The 20861-nt window shown below is 50.0% G+C and overlaps 7 protein-coding genes across 7 annotated transcripts; 2 read left to right on the top strand and 5 right to left on the bottom strand.

The window, feature by feature from the left end:
- Positions 1-107: 107 nt before the first annotated feature.
- Positions 108-2014, bottom strand: EURHEDRAFT_515846 (uncharacterized protein; the record flags this gene model as incomplete). Its single annotated transcript, XM_040786416.1, has 7 exons — positions 108-160; positions 213-514; positions 565-676; positions 728-957; positions 1004-1081; positions 1131-1541; positions 1599-2014. 7 exons carry the CDS (start codon positions 2012-2014, stop codon positions 108-110), a joined length of 1602 nt encoding a protein of 533 aa, XP_040638373.1.
- A 1720-nt stretch (positions 2015-3734) lies between these two features.
- Positions 3735-4041, bottom strand: nhp6 (high-mobility group nucleosome-binding protein; the record flags this gene model as incomplete). Its single annotated transcript, XM_040784408.1, has 2 exons — positions 3735-3880; positions 3945-4041. Coding segments are annotated over 2 exons (243 nt in total), but the record flags the coding sequence as incomplete, so codon positions are not given.
- A 2820-nt stretch (positions 4042-6861) lies between these two features.
- Positions 6862-8042, bottom strand: EURHEDRAFT_413041 (centromere protein H). Its single transcript, XM_040782074.1, has 3 exons — positions 7761-8042; positions 7526-7697; positions 6862-7437 (listed from the first exon to the last, which is right to left on the bottom strand). The coding sequence occupies exons 1-3, from the start codon at positions 7939-7941 to the stop codon at positions 7068-7070; spliced, it is 723 nt and encodes a 240-aa protein (XP_040638371.1). The 5' UTR covers positions 7942-8042; the 3' UTR covers positions 6862-7067.
- A 437-nt stretch (positions 8043-8479) lies between these two features.
- atg11 (autophagy protein ATG11) lies at positions 8480-12233 on the top strand (the record flags this gene model as incomplete). The annotated part of the gene is made up of 2 exons (XM_040784421.1): positions 8480-8527; positions 8580-12233. The coding sequence occupies 2 exons, from the start codon at positions 8480-8482 to the stop codon at positions 12231-12233; spliced, it is 3702 nt and encodes a 1233-aa protein (XP_040638370.1).
- Positions 12234-12652: 419 nt separating this feature from the next.
- On the bottom strand, positions 12653-14275 carry EURHEDRAFT_413038 (uncharacterized protein). Its single transcript, XM_040782073.1, has 2 exons — positions 14199-14275; positions 12653-14135 (listed from the first exon to the last, which is right to left on the bottom strand). The coding sequence occupies exon 2, from the start codon at positions 13935-13937 to the stop codon at positions 12852-12854; it is 1086 nt and encodes a 361-aa protein (XP_040638369.1). The 5' UTR covers positions 13938-14135; positions 14199-14275; the 3' UTR covers positions 12653-12851.
- A 1469-nt stretch (positions 14276-15744) lies between these two features.
- On the top strand, positions 15745-18956 carry EURHEDRAFT_413037 (uncharacterized protein). The gene has a single exon (XM_040782072.1). It carries the CDS (start codon positions 16164-16166, stop codon positions 18579-18581), a length of 2418 nt encoding a protein of 805 aa, XP_040638368.1. The 5' UTR covers positions 15745-16163; the 3' UTR covers positions 18582-18956.
- A 97-nt stretch (positions 18957-19053) lies between these two features.
- Positions 19054-20593, bottom strand: EURHEDRAFT_515841 (alpha/beta hydrolase; the record flags this gene model as incomplete). Its single annotated transcript, XM_040786415.1, has 2 exons — positions 19054-20026; positions 20100-20593. The coding sequence occupies 2 exons, from the start codon at positions 20591-20593 to the stop codon at positions 19054-19056; spliced, it is 1467 nt and encodes a 488-aa protein (XP_040638367.1).
- Positions 20594-20861: the final 268 nt, after the last annotated feature.

Below are 20861 nucleotides of genomic sequence, written 5' to 3'. Positions count from 1 at the left end.
GATCATCAGTCATGTCATAAGTCGTTAATCGTAACAAGTATATCCGTCTGATACTCGATATGCTTGCTTTTTTGTTTGTTTTCTGTTTTCGCTTTCTTTGATTTCCATCAAACCAACTCAGCAATCAGCTCGCTAATATTACGCAAAAACGCATCCGCATCTGTCAATGTCAACATCACTCCTAACAACCAGGGCTAAGGGGGAAAGCTCACCAGCCCTCGTCAAAAACCTCAAAACATGCTCCCCCCGGGCCGTTACCTGCGGGTTATAATCCATAAATGCAAACACACTCGGATGCAGTTCCCGCAGAAGCACAGCCTTAGGATCTGTCTGCGACCGCCGGATCCATGCGCGAGTCATGATGTGCTCTTTGATGTGGTCTGTGATGAAGGCCGTCCAGACAGGGGAGCGGTCCATTTCGCCTTTGTGGACGGAAGCTTGGAGGCGGACAGCGCCAGTTATGGTGTCTTGGTAGATGCGCAGGGCGTGAAGGTAGTTGTCGTCAATTATTTGGCTGGTTTGTTAGCTAGTATAATGGAATAAGTGGGGGTTTTGGGTGCTTACCCGCCGTATAACTCGACTTCATCGTCGAGTTCGTAGTCGCGGATTCGTGCGACTGGGCGGCCGCAGTCTTGCGAGCGCATTGCTAGGAATGTACAGAAGAATAGGACCATTCCTGGATTGTCAGCATACCTTTCACTTAAAAGTAGAGGAGTAGGGGACGCACGCTCAATGGTGCTGAACTTCAGATTCGCCCACACTTCACCAGCCACCCCGCGCCGACGACGGCGCAGTTCAAGGCAAGATCCATTCCGGTAAGCCTCCAGCAAGTTCAGAGGCATACAGAAGTATGGACTGGATCGAGAGCTGCGAGAACCTTTGCACATAACTCGGGCTCGGTGGTCGTCCTCCCGGAAGAACATGTATACTCGAAGGTCCGAGTCGCCGGTGAATGCCCTGGAGGGTTAGTAGAGGCGACTTAAGGTTGATAGATGAGACATACAATTGGAACAGTTCTTCATATCCCTCGTCGCGGAGCCACCGTTTCAAACCTGGATTCGGATCTCCTAAGCATTTCGAACTATACCACATCAGTATGCACTATGTAACAAAATTCAGAAGATGCTCACGCTTCGCCAATGTTCGGAAGAGGGGTAGTTGTATGCTGATCCAGGAACACCTCCTTTGCCCAGTGATCAGCCGCAGTGTCTAGGGTCGATTGGGTGCCACTAGAACTCGTCTGTGAATCTGGGACATCTGGAACGGAAGGAGGAAAATCGGACGAATACGTCCCTGAAGATGGCGATAGCGGTGACTGAGGTGATTGCATTGATGATGATGGTCTTCGTCGTTCATATGATCTGCGATTGCGCGGTCTCCGTCGTTCACTAACTGGACTGCTGGGCTCGCTACCCGAGGATCCTCCCATAGTCAAGGCACCGAGACGAGGTACTAATCGGGTATTCTGGGATTCTTGTTGGAGTAGGAGGGTTTTGATATTGGACCGAAGTCTCGCCGTGAGACGAGCGTCCGAGTCCTTGCTATAAAACCATGAGTCGAATGAATAAGGGAATTCCGGGAAATCTGGGTGGACATACTCCTTAAACTCATCCTGCAGCTCATTCAAGAATGTCTTATATTTTATAAGCCGGGTCGACAACGAATCCTTCGATTCCTCCTGAAAATACGAACATAAACTCAACCACGTCCGCTTAAAGACTTCTCGACTCGGCCCGCGACGAGTTTCCATATCACCAAAGAAATCCACGATGTCCTCGAGAGTATATTTCAAACTAGTCCCGACTAGCTCCAGATCCGCCTGGACATGGTGCAGGGTATGGCGGTAAGCACGGTTAGAAGCGAAATCGTCCAAGAATTTCAGCGAGACACTAATAGCATAGAGATCCGCGATGAGGCCGGTAATTTCCGTGGCATATTCGGGCAGAGGATCTCGAAACATGCGGAAGCCCGCGGCCACATCCTCTGCATTATCGGCAGATGTGCGCAAGGCCATTGTGAGAGCGTCAGGCCATATATTTGGCTGTCAGTGAAAGAAGAGGAAATGAAAAATCAAATCAAATAAAATAAATAGAAAGGAAGACCCGAAAATGTATGTATTTGTAAAATGCAAGCAAGCCAATGTCCGCTCCGCACACCGCAAAAAAAGGTTCGTTATGGCGTCTGTGGTGTAGCGTTATTGAGATCAGCCCCGGGCCGCATATCCAGTCAGTGAGCAGTGTCAACCCCGGAAAATCAAGGCAAGATAAAGCAAACAACTGACAGGAGCTTCGAATAATTCGCGGCAAAGATTAAATTAAATCAGGGAAGAAAAGATCCCAAAAAAAGGAAACAGCAGATTCTCCGGTGGGGCATCCTAAAGAAAGAAGACAAAAGACTAAAACCACCAGTGCGGCTCCTCTATTGCCTCTTTGGGGGGTCCAGCAGGCTTTCCGAGCATTATTTGCGGCACAGACAGACAGAAAAGACGGCCAGACGGGCAGATAGAATGTGCTGGACATGACGCCCTCCGCTGTTGACGTGTTCGTGCAGCGCGCGCAAAGACGCCAATCATCGAATGCATGGCGGAAGAGGTGTCCGTTGATATGGAGAGTGCCCGTACGATTTAGCCGTATCGAGATTGATAGGTATGAGAGTAAATACTCCGGGACAAACGGTTATGTTTAGGCCAATTTGCTGCCGATATGCTGATGATTTGCGCGTGGAAAGTCCACCAGAAATGGTTCTTCAATGTGTTTTGTTTCCGGACTGTTGGTGCTGGCAGTGACAGATACTGACTGAACTGGCCATGAGGAGGGGGGACCATGTCGATTCATCTCGACCCGAATCGGGGATAGCAACGTTGTCCCATGAAAATGAGACACATCGGTCTCCGATGCAGGAGGTTGACGGCTGGCTGGAAACACATATTCCTCTTGTGCTGTCGATGGTGCTGATCCGGTGATTTATCAGAGATGAAATACGCTGGCCAGTGTGTTCACAGCGAGTTATTATATCAGTCTTGTACGTACGGACTACTGAGTACGGAGACGGTGCCTCAGGTATTGATATCAGGCTGCAAGGCATGAAGGCAGTTAGTCAGGCAATAAGACATGACATGTCGCGACGCGTGACACGTAAACAGTCCCCGCGCGTCATAGTCGGAGCTTGGGCCAAGTAATGGTGATATCTACCGAGTACTTGGAGTACTTCCGTACTTCTACAGGTGTACAAATACAGGGCAAGATCATTGATTAGGCTATAGTATACAGCAGTTCTTGCTTGCCTCTCATCAACAATCCGGCAGCTTGCAATTCCAGTTTCTTTCCATGTACTCATGCGCCGTTGCAGCACTCGCGCAATTCCAGCTGCCCAGTTCATACCGTTGAAACCATTTCCCAGTCGAAACGAAAATACAAGAACCCTTCATCAGATCGAAATAAAAAAGCATGGAAGAGAATATCACCGTCGTCCCATACCACGCATTGACTAAGAAAAATGAAGAAAATGGAATCGAAGAACAAAGTCACAGACGAAGAGAATATGAAACAAGAGGCATCAGAAGAGGAAAACAAACACAAGCCACGATTCGGAAAATGACACAGAAACGCCGAGCGGTCCAGACATCACGAGACCTATAGAAATTGGGGCATAATCTAGGATGATTCTTCATCTTCCTCGGCCTCGGCGGCCTGCTGTTCCTGGAGAGGGGGTCAGCATGACAAGATGTGTGAACTTTAGAGGGCCATAGTGGGACCAACATTGTATTTCTCCTTCTCCTCTTCGTAACGCTTCTTGTCGGTGGCAGCCTTCTCTTCGTAGGGTTTGCGATCCGTGTCGCTCAGGGCCTTCCACTTCTCACCGAGCATCTTACCAACCTGACCTGCACAGACGATTAGCCGGGCGAGTCCTTATTGACGCAGAGCAAATGTGATGGTAAGCCTTACCGAACGAGATGCCAGGGTTCTCCTCGCGGACCTTTTCCCGGTTGTCGTTGGCGAAGAACATGTATGCCGAGAGACCGCGCTTGGGCGCGTTGGGGTCTGGGACGAGTTAGCCAGGATGACCGGGATGAGAGGACAGGAGTCGGCGAATAATACATACCCTTCTTCTTTCTCTCGACTCTGGGCTTAGTCTTGCGGGTGGTGGTCTTCTCCTTAGGCATTTTGGATGATAGGTTGCTGAAGAAGCGTTAGAACGATGAAAAGACCCAATTGGTGTATTAAAAGAGAAAAATGGAAGAGCGCGAAGCAGAAAGGAGGAAACAAGGCGGATGAAGAATAGAGAAGGTTGAGAGAAAAACAAGAGATGGAAGAGAAGGGTACGAGTAGGGTGAAGTGAGCGCGCGTTAGGTGTGGATGCGGCGATGCGCGCGCCCCAAACAACGACCGGGCGCAAGCCCAAGAATGACGCGCAGGGGGGAAATAGACGATGAAAATGGATGCAACAGAATCGCGAGAACACGAATATTCATCCACTGGGTAAATTTGTGGCAATGGAAAAGAAATGGTGATTTTGTGCTGTAGAAGCGCGCCCAGTAAAGCGCGCCGCCATGAGGGAAAGAACAGGAATATTCAAGCAATTCAAAGTCATGATAGGGATTGCAAAGCAGATGAGAACAAGAGAATAATAAGAATCAAAAAGGAAAAAATGGTGGTGTTGAAAAAAAAAAAAAAACCAAAACAGAGGCAATGTTTATGAGACTCACCAGAACGGAGGTGCAGTACTTTTTAGGGAATTGTATGGGAAGCGAATTTGTATGGGGGAGTTAGTAGTAGAGAGAGGGAGGGAGAGTAAAGAGAGAGGGAAGAGGGTGTGAGGGAAAGAGAGAGGGAGTGCGAGAATAATAGCAGAGACTGAGAGTCTGCGGGCGAGGGGTGGTAAGAATGGGCCGTGAGGGTGAGTACGGTATGGTATCGTTTGGTATCGTACCCTCCTCTGCTGGTTGTCACTGGCAGCGACAACAGACTGCAAGTAACGTACCGTTATAACGCCCTGTACTGTATTCGCCGGTGGGTTTCGCTGGAAGTATGGTGTAATCCCTCTTACACCGAGGAGCAGTTATTGGCTGCGGTTCTCCGACACAGCGCAGTCCTGATGCAGCTCCACCGTCATCCGTTGGTCAATACGATACGGTATGTACTATTGAATGGTAGTATTACCACCGATTAATATGAGAATACGTACGGAGTAGTAGTACTCTACTCTGTACAGAGAACATCAGAGACTTCAATGGTCTAGATAATGATTATCAATCATTCATTAGAGTACTGGTTTCCTTACTTACCAGCCTCTCCTTACTCCAGTCGTGGAGTCCATACGTGTTCTGCTGTAACTATGGCCTGGTGGCTCAATCACCACTACTACAAACACCCCATTAGTGCAAAGTACCAGTCACACGCCTGAGGATTTGCCAAATTACTACCGAGCACGGAGTAATACTATTATTTACGGAGCATTATGTAGGGAATAAAGTAGCCCACTAATATCACTTGCAGGGCGCATCCATAACATAACAACCAGATACAAACGACCTAGGGCACAGACAGAACAGTCGGTAGTATTCCGTAGTAATGCCACCGCATTCCGGTCCCCAAAAAACAGAGCCAAAAATGGAGCCCAACTGCGTCATTGAACAGTGCGTGTCTGTAGCACTGTTACTCTGTGCTTTTCTCCGTATTCTCACTCGTCGTACTTGATGCTACTCCTCCTGTCAGTACTGAGTACGTATGGAGTAACTCCTTGGCCGTATCCGTCTTGTGATTGTGTCGAGTGCAAACAACACAAACGCCGGCCGACTGTTTGGCATCTGGAGTCCACTATGTAGGGGTAATAAATACAGCAAATTCATTTCTTTAAAGCAACTGATATTTATCGGTTAGACGAGTTGTGTCATCCTGCGGCTTTGTCAAATGCAAACCGTCGCATGGCCTGTTCTGAGGTAGATTCTGGCCCCAATGACCATTGACTATCACAAGGCGAGGACTGGCCTGCAGCGTCCTATCTAATCCTCCTCCCATTTATCACCCTTCAGTTTCCTCTGCTCATCATGACCATCATCGTCTTCGTGCGGCCATAGCCTCTTGTTTTGGTCATCACTTTGGGCGCTGGAGAGACCGTGCCTGCGCAACCCAGGGTTGAAAAAGTACAAATGCTTGATGGTTTCCAGCTGAACTCGAGTCTCTTTCTTCAGAACACATTCTCGAGGACCACCCAGTATAAGGATACTCTGGCAAGCAGTGCCCATTGAGTTCCCGTGCCAGGAACGCAGTTCAGAGAGCATTCCCATATGATCATCGGTCCTTTGTCCGCCCGGTGCGTAGTCTTCCAAGAAGGCAGGTTTGTATAGGGCCCCTATATCCTTTGCCGAGGCCTTGCCCTGCGAGATTTGATAGTCTTTGTAATCTGCGGTTGCAGGCACCACATGGGACTGTCTGTTTTTATCCGCCCTATCGTCCAGCTCGAACTGAATGAAATAGTCCAAGTCTTGGGGCAAAAATACGAGACCAAGATCAGATTTATCATACTGAAAATGACAGAACTGGCACAGAACGCGATGCTGTTCGCACTAGAATTATAGCTGGGGTTGTATTGCCCGATGACATGACATGCTTCCGCGAAATCAGCATTCCCCTTTAGTATATCGTTCTATTTGAAGATTAACGGGGCTTAGGAAGACATCTGAGCCGTATTTGTTATTTGGGTTCGAATTTGCCGTTTTTTATAGCTGCGTAAGGTAGATTGAGGAGCTGTTGACGAGAAAAGCGGATGCTGAAGGAATGAAGGCAGCAATCTGACATACAGACAATCCAAGTACTATAGTTTCGCTCTAGGTAGCCGTTGGTTGTGTAATTTTGGTTTAGGGCAGGCATCTCTAGAACCAGTGCAAGGGCAAGGCTCAGGAGAACAGTATGTATGTTTCAGCAAATCCGGATCACTTCCGTATGTACTTACTTATATGCAGTGTAAAAATGTACATAAAATGAAGTGATGATTAATTGACAAATTCTTATGTACAACTGAACATCAATTAACCAACAATCGGTGAACAAAATAAACAGATGAATAAATTAATCATCGGATTCATCAAGCACAAGTGCACTGAGCTTGCCATCATCTGCCCAGTTCACGCCACTACCAACCACAACCGCGCTAGCAACATTCTTCATGACTTCCCAACGCGCTTGGCACTTCTGCTGCTCCGCATCTAGCGCGTCCAGTTGCGCCCGGAGATCCCGATCTTCCAGTTGGTCCCTCCACGAACCATCTGGACCGGACAATTCCAACAGCTGGCGCACTAGTTCCCGATTTTTGTCATGGATCTGGCGGTTCTCCACCTCCAGGTTCGACAGGCGCCGTAGCGTCGCATTATGTGCAGTATGGAGGTTCTCATGTGCGAGTGACAGGACATCGCGGCGATTGATGAGACGGAGAAGATCTCTGAACCAATGTCAGTATGTAGATATAGGGTATGTATATTTTTGCATATGTGTGGGCGCGCATATGCACATGGACATGACTGTCGTACCGTTCAGCTGGTGAAGTGGCTTTCAGGTGAACTGCCTTCAGACTCGGTTCGGTCATAAGAACCGTTCCCACTGCTTTCCTCCTGACGGTATATGTCGCTCGGGCCTCGAGTAGTTTTTGTTCCGCGATTGCGAGTTGCTCTTCGACATTCTCTCCGGAGACATTTTCGGACTCTATACGGAAAGCGTAAATTAGCATGACCAAAAAATAAAGATTAAAAATGGATAAGAACGCACTCTGCTGTAGAAGCGCCTTTTCCAGCTTCTGTTCCTGAACCCGATGGTATAGCTGCAGGATCATAGTCTCCTTGTCCGACAAGGGCGCAACATCGCGTGCATCGTCGGCTGCCAATTCCAACAGAGACACTTCACCCTCCTCTAAATGAGGTAGATACTGGACATTTGTAGAGGATGCCATGAGTGACCCAAAGCTCACATCGTGTGATATCCTGTTGTAGACTAATCTGGCTGAGAGACACGGCGCGGGCGGCGGAGTGTGATGAAAGAGTTGGGTTGCGGGTTTGTGCCTGGTTCCGGAGGCATGTCACCGCTACGGCTGGGGATAGCTCCGAACGCTTATTCTTGATCTTCATCATCGTTTCATCTCTTCTTTTTCCTTATCCCTGTTATCTTCCGATCCTTCTCTCTTTCATATCTCTTTATTTTTTCCATTCTTTTCCGATAAGAGTCTCTGAGTGCTGGTTCATTGCTGGTGCGGAGGGGATGTCATTGCACGTCTATATTGCTCACACTGGTGAGCATTTCTTAGCAGATCCGGTGTCGTTCGCCTCGTATGTTCATTCGATATACCTCGATAGCTGTCTGAAGATATCATTCTTTGTTTCCCTTCTTGTATTTACTCTGACTAACCTGTGCTCCCTCCGGTCGTTAGCCCCGACGCCCTTCGGTCATGGATTGCCCGTCATACTTCCATACCCTCCCAGAGGCAGATCTTGATGACTGCTCGGGGGAAGAACGTCAAGATACAGTCTCTAGCGACAGAGGTATGTTTCAGCCGTTTATATTCTCTATAACCAATACTAAAGCACTATGCAGGATGAAATCTTCGTGTATGACCGGGGCTACGTCAGTGAACCAGGCAACGTTGACCTCCCACAACTTCCGGCACCACAACCCTTACAACCCGATAATCCTCCCGATACGCTCGCAAACCAAACCGATTTACAATCATGGCGGAATCTCTACATGGCCCGGAGAACATGGGCGTTTGACCTAGCAGAGCGGTGCGAGTCCATTGATCGGAGCGTGCGGGAGCATAACGAACGGACCTATATAATCAATCGAGCAGTGGGTGTCGCCCTCGAGAACCTCAAGTCACACGTCGGAAGCTTGGAACAACGCTTTACAGAAGCCCAGACCTGGGCACGCGATCTCTTAAAGGAACAACGGGCAGCACTGGATGGGTGGCAACGGGCCCTAGGTACCTTGGGGAGTATTCCGGCTCGCAAGGAATTTACGTTCCTGGGGCGTCCATCGACGCCGACGAAGGACCAAGACAAGCCGTCGGGAACATTACGAGATTTCGTGGACGTGGAAGAAGTGCGGAGAGCTGGAACAGATGCTTCCGCCGTATCTTCCCGTTTCGCGAGTCAAGTGGAGGACGTTGAGCGGGCCGTTGGTACAATTGTATTGGATACTCAGCGTTTGATTCAGGAAGCTCTACCGTCTGGTACAGAAGGAGTGGACGGGCTGCTTGGAGAGGTGGAAACCCTCACCAAGAAAATCAGCTCCGACTATGAACATGTGCTGGCGCTGCCCAGCAACCAGAAGACGTTGGCCAATATTTCTCGACTTGCTTTGAGCCATACTCAGGATCTCTTACCCTCCCTGCTTGGCATTTCTACGGAACTCCAAACCGCATTGGACAACGCCGTCACCCGGTATAACGGTGCCATGAAAGATTCCCTCAACCACATGCATGTCATTTCATCGATCGAATTCCGCCTCGCAGATATGCAAAATCAGCTGATTAACCTCGATGTACAAGGTGACTCGTTTGAGCATATCTATTCCGTTTTTCACATGCCCATGATCTATGGATCAATCCTAGTCGAGTGTGTCCGGCGGCGTGAATGGAACGACAAAATGAAAAATGATTCGTTAACACTAGCAGAGGAGATGGCTGTATTCAGAGACGAGGAGCAACGTCGCCGAAAGAAGTGGATGAAGAACATGGGTGACTACTTGTCGCTTCCTGATGGCGCTGTCCCGGGAATTGAAGTGAACTTGCAGGGCCAGGATCACGAATGGCCTGAAGTCAGTAGGAAGGAGATTGAGACATACCTTGAGGAGCTAAAGGGCAAACCAGGGCTTGCCACCATAGCCCAAGAGCTAGCCCAGATGTATAAAGATTTGGATGCTCCAACCCGGCAACAAAGACGCAGAGCTAAGGCATTCAAACAAGGCAGTATCTTCGACATGGGCAGAAGCTCCTTCTTACTGCGTGGTGATGAGATGGTCCGAGGTCTTAAAGACGAGAAGACGAAGCTTGAGGACCGGCTGAGAGGTTCTGAAAGTCGTATTCGCAAGCTTGAAGATCTTCTCCATCGCCAGAGTCACATTAGCCACATGAGCCGTCCAGCAAGTGGCCATTTTGGTGTTGAATTCCCCGCCTCGCCAGCGTCTGCACACCCTGATCCGATATCAAGGCGCTCGTCCGTCTCGTCAAGGCGGATGTCGACGAATCAGTCCACAGAAGAGAAGGCATTGACTCAGCGTGTCATTACGCTTGAGGCTGAGTTGGCTGCTGAGAGGGAGGCAGTACAGCGGCTCCAGAAAGAAGCCCATGCTGAGCGGCAGTCTAACACAGACAAGATACAAGAAGAACAGTCAACCAAGAAGGATCTCATGGGCAATCTTGAATCTCAACAGCGAGAGTTCGAAGAGGAACGCAAAATGCTCGAAGATGAAGTGAAGCGGTTGACATGCGAGTATGAAGAGGTTGAGGAGGCACTCTACAAAGAGATGGACAGCCGCGAACATGAGCGGCAAGATCTCGAGGAGCGGGTACACCAGCTGGAGTTGGAGCTGCAGGATGCTAATACAAGTGCTGAAGTTAGAGCTCAGAAGGCGAATAACTTGTCAGAAGAGGCGGAATCCGAGAGACAAAGTCTCCGGGAGAAGGTCAACGATTTGGAGAAGCAAGACGCGGAACGACGGAAACGGGATCAGGAGAATTGCAATGCTCTCCAGGCTGCACTTCTGAATCTATCTCCTGGTGGCGTAATACCTGACGACATTCCCGGCATCATCAAGGCGATTGAAGTCCTCTCGGAGGGTCTGTCGATACACGCTAAGCGTGTGGATGAGAATGCGGCCAGTGCCACGGCTGAGTGTAAAACTCTCGAGGAGCGTCTGAACCAGATGGAGTCCGAGACTGGAGAATTGAGGAAGACCTCGAAGGCACGCGAAGCCGAACTATCTGTCGTGACGTCAGAGTTGAATGATGAACGGTTGAAACTTAAGGGCCTTCAATCTCAATTCGTGGCTGGTGAGACGGGGTCTGATGCCCTGCGACAACGAGTGGCAGAGGGGGAGCAAAAATTGGCCGATGCGGAGGCCAAGGCACGCCAATCCGAGGAAGAGCTAACTACTTGGAAGAACAAGGTCGCATCCGCATCGCAGTCTGAGCAGAAGGCTGTATCTCGAAACGCGACCCGGAGGTCACGATCGGAAGAGCTTTCAAAGCAGCTCTTTGGGGTTGTTGAACGGTTCGGACGCATGCTTGAGCAGTTGGGCTTCATTGTCGTTAGGCAGAGTGGCAATATTGTGGTCCAAAGAGCATCGAAAGTCAATGCTTCCACCGAAAACCTTTCCCAATCCGACATTGTCTCGCTTAAACCCGATCCTGACGTAATGAATTGGATGGATGCTGATAGCTCTGAGGAAGAGACGGACCGCTTCATGTTCTTCATGGAAACTTTGTACCAATTCGATGTGGATGTCTTCGGAGATGCGGTTGTCAAACGTGTCAAAGATATCGAACTGCTTGCCCGCAAATGGCAGAAAGAAGCCCGTGGATACAGGGAGAAATATCATCGGACGCACAGCGATGCCCATGAGAAGATCGCCTACCGCTCCTTCAAGGAAGGTGATCTTGCTCTCTTCCTCCCAACCCGGAATCAAGCCATCCGCTCTTGGGCCGCATTTAACGTCGGAGCACCTCACTATTTCCTACGTGAACAGGATAGCCACAAGCTTCAGGCCCGCGACTGGCTGCTCGCCCGCATCACCAAGATCGAAGAGCGAGTCGTCGACTTATCCAAGTCATTGAACGGAACCAACCCCGACCGACGATCCATGGGCGAAGCCAGCGACGGCATATCTATCGACGAAGAAAACCCATTCGAACTATCCGACGGTCTCCGCTGGTATCTCGTGGACGCTACAGAAGAAAAACCCGGTGCTCCCGCGACACCAGGACTGGGTAAGAGCACTGTTGCGTCCGCGCATGTCGACGCAAGAGGCAGTATTCGGTTAGGACGCCCATCCTCCGCAGGAAACGTTGCCAAAACGTTAACCAAAAGTCTGGACAGCCGTCGCAATAGTTCGAACTCCAAGAGAGGACCTTACTCCCAGCTTGCCAATGACTCTACGACGGATCTTACCCGAGTTGATGAGGCTGAGCCTAGTTCTCGGCCACAAGAGACAGCTAACGAGGTTCGCCGCGACCCGCCTCAGGGCACTTGATTCTGTCCTGCGGGCCCTTGCTTTGTTATCTACGTCCTCCCGATCGGGAACTGACGTGAAGCATTCTAGGGCTCGCGACGAATGCTTGAGTATACGTCAATGATGCAACGACAACGACAGCGTCTGTCAGAGAGCCAACTCTGTGCCTCACAGTACCAAGAGCACCGAGTCGAGAATGCGGATACTTCACGCTTGATGACTAGCCAACATCCCAATACGAGACTCCGACCGTGGGAGAAACTTCTGTCACTCGATTTTAGGTTTGAGGGAAGATGCTAGCTTTGTTTTTATTAGCATATTGTTTATTTGCTTTTTGGCTTGGGTTATAATGCGTTTGATTTCCAATGGCGGTACGAATGATGGAATATTTTGGATTTTATGTTTCCTGCTTTGAACTTGGTTACATTCTGGGAGACTGGTCATGCTATGTTTGAGTGATACCCATTTACGCGAAATGCAAGCTGTTTTGATTGATATACAGAATATATCATTAAACTGGACCGAAAGAACATGGTTATGCTATTCCCGTCATCTATTAGGAAACACGTCACGCCGATCTATCACTAGCTAAACAACGCCTTTAATGAAGGAAACCAACCAAAAACACGACAGCTCGGATTAATCTATCTGGTCAAGGAACCCCTCAATACCACCGACTTCCCTCCAAAGACTCGAGAAATCGACACCCCCGTCTTCGAATAATTGCTTCGCCTGCACCATAGCAGACTGCTGCCGTTCAGTGGTAAACCCACCAGGCAGTGTACTCTCATACTGAATGATCTCCACCCACCGGAAGAACAAATCCTCTTTGCCAATAGCAGCCAGCTTCTCCCGGAACGCGAGGATCTGGTCCCGCTGCTCCGAATATTCTTCGCCATCCGGAGTGGTTCTGCTCTCATCACCAACACGCCAGATCAACCAGCCTTCCGTGTCTGTGTTAACAAGAACCGCAGTCCGGAACTCCTCCAGCGGGATTCTATCGTCCTTGTTCTTCCGTGCCGGGTCGACGAGCTCCTGTGCGCGAATCATGGCGTCGTAGTCCAGGTCCCAATCTGCGTCGACGAGCATGTACCCCGGTTTCTCAAGGCGCTCCGGTGTAACGGCAGCGACAATACGGTCGCGGCTGGCTTCATCCTCACGGATCCAGCGATTGCGCACCAGCCCTTTGCTCCAGATATTCTGACTGCGACGGACGATGATCTCATGGCCTTGGAAACCGATGGTGCGACGCCACTTGACGGGGCCCCGAACGAAGCGGATGGGCCATGGGAGGAATATAAGGACGAGAAAGTAATCGAGGACGACGTTCGCAGTGCGGTAGAGGATAGTCTTCATCATCTCGGGCCAGGTCATTGTTGAGGCATCGACTGTTGTGGAGCTGGACAATCCGACGATTGTGGCTAGTAAGGCTGGGTAAAAGAAACGGACGAGATAGGCTCTGACGGCGATTATCACAGCAATGAACGCGTTCATCACTGAAGGGACGAAGAAGGTTTGTTTCTTCAAGTCATGTGGGGATGTGTCGATGTGGATTAAGTAGACCTGATTTGGAGAGAGCCGTTCGAGGAAGGAGGAGAGGGATTTGGGGGCACGAGCGAAGGGTGGGAGAGGGCCGGACTCTGAGCTTGGTGTTGAGGTACCGGAGGAGACGGAGGGGGTTAAGGCGCCTTTGCCTTTGCCTGCTCGTCTTGCAGACTTGGCCATGTCGACGTCTTGTGTTATTTTCTGGTCGCTGGGTGTTGCTTGTTGTAGTTTGGTAAGGATCAGATCCCTAGTGGTTGTTTTTAACAGCCCCGGTGAGGAATTCGATTCGAATATGTGTTCCTAGCGCAATATGTGTCCTCAGAGGGTTTCTGATTTATAAGGATCGGATATAGAAACGGCGAAGTTGATACAGCTGATCTGGTCGCATGGCCATTGATTAGTGGATGACCGCTCCTCAAAGCTATCGCGTTGGGTACTTACAGGATATCCGCGGATCAGCTGAATAGAGCCCTTGTGGCGTCAATGCACTGCGACTCCAGAAATTGAGTGTAAAAGAGTGTTGTTCAATGTCACAGCCACCGCGGAATGACGCTGTTTTTCCTTTCTGAGATGCTCCGCACCGCTAACTAGATTGGGAAACACGGTCTCCGCTGTTTTAACTATAAATAACCCTACATGAGCGAGGATCAATACAAAGCTTCTTGGTTATACTGTGTACTATAATGCATTCATTCCGACATCTTATACGGTTAAGTTACCCCAAGCGTAAGGGAATCAAGTTCGTTTGGACATAGGCTGACTGTTCAAATATATATTTGAAATGTTCAAACATTTATAAAGAGCCATTAAGCAAAATACATTCCCATTCTTCGTAAGCACACCAGACCAACGATAGATAAAAATACGAGTTTATTAAGTGTCAAAGGCGGGCTTCCTGCGAACTTTTGATAGCATGCGGCCAACATGTAGAAAAGAAAATGATGCGAGTGCGATGACGAGAAGAACCCAACCCAGACGTCTAGGACTCTTTATCTATAGCTCCTGTACTCTGGGTCATACGATAATGCGCCTAATCTTCTGTCGGCTTTATCCTCTCGAAGCGCCTCGTGAAGGTATTTGATGGGTAGATCAAACGACCTGCCATTAATTGTGACAGCCGCTGACTTATCGGAGGTGGCTTCGACAGATTTGCAATTGTACTGTTAGACAGGTAGCTGAGGCTGGGTTTTTCTTTTAGATGAATACACAAAGATCTTTGCCTCCAAGTCACGAACGATATGGGGTTCTTTTTGCCATAGCAAGCTCCGATCGTCGGGGCCAGTTCTCCGTCTAAATATAACTCTCGAAGGGTTGCGCGATCCAATGGTAGGTTCCATGGCGATTCGTCCTCTACATGTTGTTTGCTCTTCGGTACCTTCACGATGATGACGAGAGCAGTTCGACCCCAGGATCTTTCCATGATCCTCTCAGCATCATAGAACAAGTTGTTTGTAAGTTTCGCAAAGCCAACCCTGACAGTCACGAGCGGATAGTGCTCACCATCTTTGGATAGAACCACATCTGGGATCTTCTTGTCGTCATGATCTAGTAAAAGTTGGTAAGCGTACACAGCGAGTAGTCGTTTTTAATATCTGAAAGCTGGTAAGCTACTTCCTGGAGCCACTTACCCCATGGCTCGTACTACGTGCTGGTAAACAGGCACTGGAGGGGCAAAGGTGGTGATTCGCTTGCTGCAGAAGTCGTATTCGGCGCTCGGTGCATCCTCATCCTCGTAAAGCTGTCCATACCAGGTGTCGAAATCCTTCGGCTAAATCCGGTAGAAATTAGTGTTTTTACGTTGCTGAGCCAACGCGCGTATTATCTAACACCTTGATGTTGGGAATCTAAACCTTCTCGTAGTTGAAGATACATCTAAATACTACTGGTAATACTTCACCGAGGGAACAAAGCCAATCAACTAAACTGGGATTCTATTCCATCACGGCTCGATCAATCCCCTCGTTTCATTTTAGAAGCAGAGCTAGGAGGGCTCTTTATTTTTTATTTTTTCCATTTGACGTATATATGTTACGGCGTTGAGTGACGAGAATATATAGGAACGGCGACTATCGAGCAGTTTCCCTGCCTTGACTTGAGAAAAAACATCCCCCCAAGTCTGAAGATCATGTGGCTCTCTACTACCACGCTGCATTTTCGAAACTACCCCTAAAGGATGTTTTTCTTGATAGACTTACGATTAGGGCATCAACAGGTGAATTGTTGACCGCCTTTGGATTCTGCCAGTATCGGTGATAGTGGGATCCGAAAGTAGCAACAACGCATAATCATGACCGCGTATTCACAGCGCTGTCCAGCAACAATTCGACTCCCCATGTCTATATGAGTGAATGACGAATGCTCGCGCGATTTATTCTACAAGGGGGCATCTATTAACCACAACCCATCATGGTATACCCCGATCGCATCAGCGACCGGCTCCAGTCGCGTCGCAGCCCCGAACAACCGCGAACGCTCGACAGCAACAGGAATTTATTTGACATTTTAAGCCCTCGGAGGCCAATTCGAGACAGCCCACAAAATCAGAGACACTTCAACCAGACAAACACCTTGAGTGGGGCATATGCGGCTGCGGGAGGAGACAATTTTGCACTCGACAATCCCTACGCGCTGGGGACCCCGAGTCCTAGCAGGAGAAGGAACATGACGATGACCGCCTCCACGTCGCCGCAGTCGAATCCGCCGGATGAGATAGTAGCGGCATACCATCAGATGAGAGGCGGCAAGGGTGTGGTGGATGACGATTATGTGCAGGGCTACCTGGGACTGGATGGAACAGGGGCAGGACGTTTATCGCCAGAGGCTGCAGAAAGGTATGCTGAGGATGTGTCTCTGGATCCATTCACATCTGGCGATGCAGATTTCTTGGACAACGTTACCGACGGGTCCCCTCGCAGGTCGCATTCGGACTATATCGATGACGAGAGACGACTCAGACACGTGATAACCAGTCAATCCCCAGTGCTAACTAAGAGCGGGTTAAATTCAGGATTGACGTCTGAAGGTCTACAGCGGCGTGAGGAGAATCAAGAAGACTATCCGGAGATGGAGGTGGAGGAAGATGACCGCGGGGCTAAACTTTCGTTAAATCTCCCCCGGACCTGGGGTAGCCGTGCAACAAACCGTCGAAGTTGGATGAGGAATATAGCTCCCCGGAACGAGAGTAACTCGCGGGATCAAGTAGATCATCAAGCTGCGGACGACTCCAGGCCAAAGTCCAGACTTGGGTACACGGACGCTACTCGCCCATCTCGAGATATTGAGCGCCCACCGCGTCGCACAAGTCTCGAGACACGGAGTGCTCTGAGGGAACGTTCGACAAGTGGTTATAACCGAAGCACAACAAACGACGAGCAGAACAAGCCGGTTTCACAGCAGAAAGACCAACAATCAACCGAAGGAGGCCAGGGCTCCAACACACCCGTCTCGGTTTATAAACATTCTACATTCAACAAGCGGAGTCCTGCAAAACGTGACTCTCATGATCTCATTCGCAAGCTATCCAGAAACGAGAGCTTAAGAGCGAACGGCTTTCAAAATGAGAATCAAATAAAGACCCCCGAGCAGGCGAAACAGCCTGAAAGACCTATTTACGATAAAACACCTGTCGTCACAGGTGCATGGATTGATACACCGATGACGGAGAAAGTCACTGAACTCCCGGAACACCTTTCAAGGGACATCGTTTCATCGCCTCCAAGGAGACAAGAGCCTGAGAATCCCTCTAAATCAATAGAGCTGCACACCGATAAGCGGCCACCCGAACCGCAACCGAGTCGAGGAAGAGAAAGGGAGCCTGCAGAGGAGGAGCGGGTAGAAAGAAGAGAACAGAACGAAAGAGAGGCGGAAAGGGAGAAGGAGAAGGGGACGAAACCGCCAGTGGCCAAGCCTGACATGCCAGGGAGTGGGCTTGAGGCATTTCTACTGAATCCCAATGCCAACGGAGACACCCCGGGTGACGATACACTCGAATCCCTCCAGGAAATTTTAAATGAGCAACCGACTGAAGTGAAGACTGAAGCGGAGGAGGACGCAGCCTATGAAAAAGCCATCCTGAAAAAGCTTGAACGTGCAAGCCCCGAGGAGCCAGCAAAGGACGACGTCGAAAAAATTGACGACAACTTAGTATCCCTGGGGGTCCGTATCAACGAAATGAAAGCGGGCATCGCTAGTATCGAGGAGAAACTTAAGCGAGAAGGCAAGCATATCCATGCCGGCGGGAACTGCTCATCCTGCGGCACGAAGGGCGACGGCCGTCTTTACGCCTACATCCCACTCCCATATTTATGGCGACGTGACCCAGTCACACGGCGCATTCGTCCCACCCGCTTGACCTGGCTTCTACTTCTCTTCCTCACCTGGTTCTTCTCCGAATCCTCAATGTGCGATCACTACTGCCGTCCCAGATTCGCAACAGCCTGTCACGGCAACTGTCTCAAACCAGACGCACCAGAATTCCCCTTCGTGATCCCGACGATGCTATGGCGCTGGTCGCACATTCCATCGTTGCTGGCCCCGGCTTTCACGATCGCTTTCGCCTTCTTCAAACTCACCATGCAACTTATCGGACTCTGGGATGGGTTTGTGGATGATGGGCCACCGCCCCAGGCTTTGAACCTTACGGGCGAGATCCGGATACATGGGACACGAATTGCTGGGTTTCCGTCCGCGACGTCCACTCCGATTATAAATTCCCCTCCGCAACAGTGGGCGGCTCAGTATGGGCAGCCGTACATTCCAGGACTCGGCGTGCCGCCGTGGGAGGAAGATAAGTCCTCGATGGAGGATGATGAGTTGCTCTATTAGACGTCCTTCTTTCGTACATTCCTTCTTCTCGTCTTTGTCACTTTGAGAGTTCCATATATTTGCATTCTCGGGAGCAGTTGTGGCAGCCGGCACCGGATAATGGAGTTTGTTGGTTATTGATCTGTGTTTTGTATTTCACAAGGCTTGTGTTATATACGTTTAGTTGTTGGCGTTCTGTTCATACCCCCCTGTCTACAAATATGATATTTCAATGCTTTGCTTGCCTGAGACTGACAAGTATCTAGTCCAATCAAGGAAGGTCTGATAAGATGGTGAAGCACGGGGCCTAGAAGATGCTCATACCTTTGAAATGTGTATAAATATTATTTCAAGTACTTATACGTGCATCGTATGTACTTGTCTATGTGTAGAAATCTAACAAACCATCTACACGAGCGCATCCCTACCCACGGGGTATACCATAATCAGAAACAAGACCAAATCAAAACAACAAGCCCAAGAGAGCAAAAGCTTAAAGCTTAGCCCTTTCCTGAACCATCTTGACCAACTCCTTTTCTCCCTCAATCCTCCAATACGTACTCCTTCTCAATCTCTCCAGCGCATCCTCATCACTAACCTCCACAAGCTTATCCAACGGAATCTCCCTCTCATGCTTCAATTTAAACCCAACAAACGTCCCTGTTCCCGGAGATTTCCCGATCTCACCGGCAACAGCCTTGCGCATGAACTCCGTCATACCGCTGAAGAAGCGCTTTCCCGCGGGCGTGCTAACCATGAGTAGACCGAAGCAGTGCGGCATGCCCTCGTATTGCTCGACGAAGACGGGAACGTCGGATTGGTGCATTTTGCGCGCGACGATGAGGCCTTCGTCGGAGAGACCTTCTTCGCCGACAGAGATGAAGACTGGTGGTGCGTCTTTCCAGAGAGACTTGTCGGCTGCTAGCGGAGAGACGAGGGGATGTGCTGTTGCGGAGGCGTTGCAGTAGAGGTCGACGCGGGGCGGGTCGCGAGGCCAGAGATCATCTTCTGGGACTGGGATTGGGCGGTAGATGGTTTCGGGGGCTTGGGATGGGGGCTTGAGGTAGTCGAGGTAGGCATTGTTGACGACGGAGGGCATGGAGCGGGTGATGTCGCACCAGGGGGAGCTGGTGGCTAGGCCTGCAGGGAGGTCGATGGGGACTTCTTGGCCATGGAAGCGGACTGTGGGCGAGACACGGCGGAGGGTGAGGAGGGTTTGGAGGAGGACGAGGGAGAGATTTCCGCCTGCTGAGTCGCCGGCTAGGATAATTTTGTTGGCGGGGACAGGATCGTGGAGGGATCCTGGGGGTGGGTGGATGAGGGAGAGGTATGCAACCAGGGCGTCGACGAGCGCGGAGGGGAATGGGTGTTCGGGGGCGAGACGGTAGCGGACTGAGAAGACTGGTGCACCGGTATGTTTGGAGAATTGTGCGACTGGAACACGGTGCGTGCAAGGGTCCATCATGCTGTTGGAAAAAGCAATAAACGTTAGCGTTGTCTAACGGTTCTCGTCATACATACAAGGAACAAGCAACTTACAAGTACGCCCCTCCATGGAAGTATAAGATAACAGAATCTGCAGATGCCTCCTTGCGCAATTCCTTGTACTTCTCTTCCTCCGAGATATCAGGCTGCGGTGCCTTCTTATCGACACCTTTGCGATACCCCGTCCATTCGGCCTCGACAGGCCCAACTCCAGGAATGTCAAATGTCTCCCCACCCACGTTCAATGCCTCGATTGCCTTTATCACCGCATCCTGAATATCATCCTCGGGCTGCGGCAATGTGACATTCGAAACCCATATAGGACCCTGGATGCCCGGGTCGCGCATGCTAGCGATCTGCTGTTTGCGAAGCGGTCGTCGGAAGTCCATGAAGGACCTGATAATAGCGACAGTCATTTCAGTGCGCAGGTCTTGCTTCCCGGCCACGGAAGACATGCCAATGCCATGGAGCAAAATCGTCTTGACCATGAGGGGAATCCGAGGCAACATCGCCTTCAGAAAGGCGATTGGGTTGTCAATGGAGGTCATGAAGGGCGGCCGGATAGTCGAAGAGGAAACAACACAATCAGTTCAGTGAGAGAGGAACCGTAAAGGTGAGACGCCGTAATAAAGCAGACAATTCCTAAGGCGACCAGTCCTGTTTTATATGCGCCGTATTCCGTATTTCATGCAGCTTTTGTTCCTCGGCTCTGGCGTTCAATGAGGTAGCCTGTCGCGATTATTCAGCAATTTTCCTGTGGCGGTGGCGGTATTAGACTTGTGGAGGTGGCGTAACGGTTGCTCGTGCTTTTCGATG

The sequence above is a fragment of the Aspergillus ruber genome (genome assembly GCF_000600275.1).
Source record: "Aspergillus ruber CBS 135680 unplaced genomic scaffold scaffold00015, whole genome shotgun sequence".
NCBI lineage: Eukaryota > Fungi > Ascomycota > Eurotiomycetes > Eurotiales > Aspergillaceae > Aspergillus > Aspergillus ruber.
The sequence above is the reverse complement of the archived record's forward strand: the minus strand, read 5'-3'. Positions and strand labels throughout refer to the sequence as shown.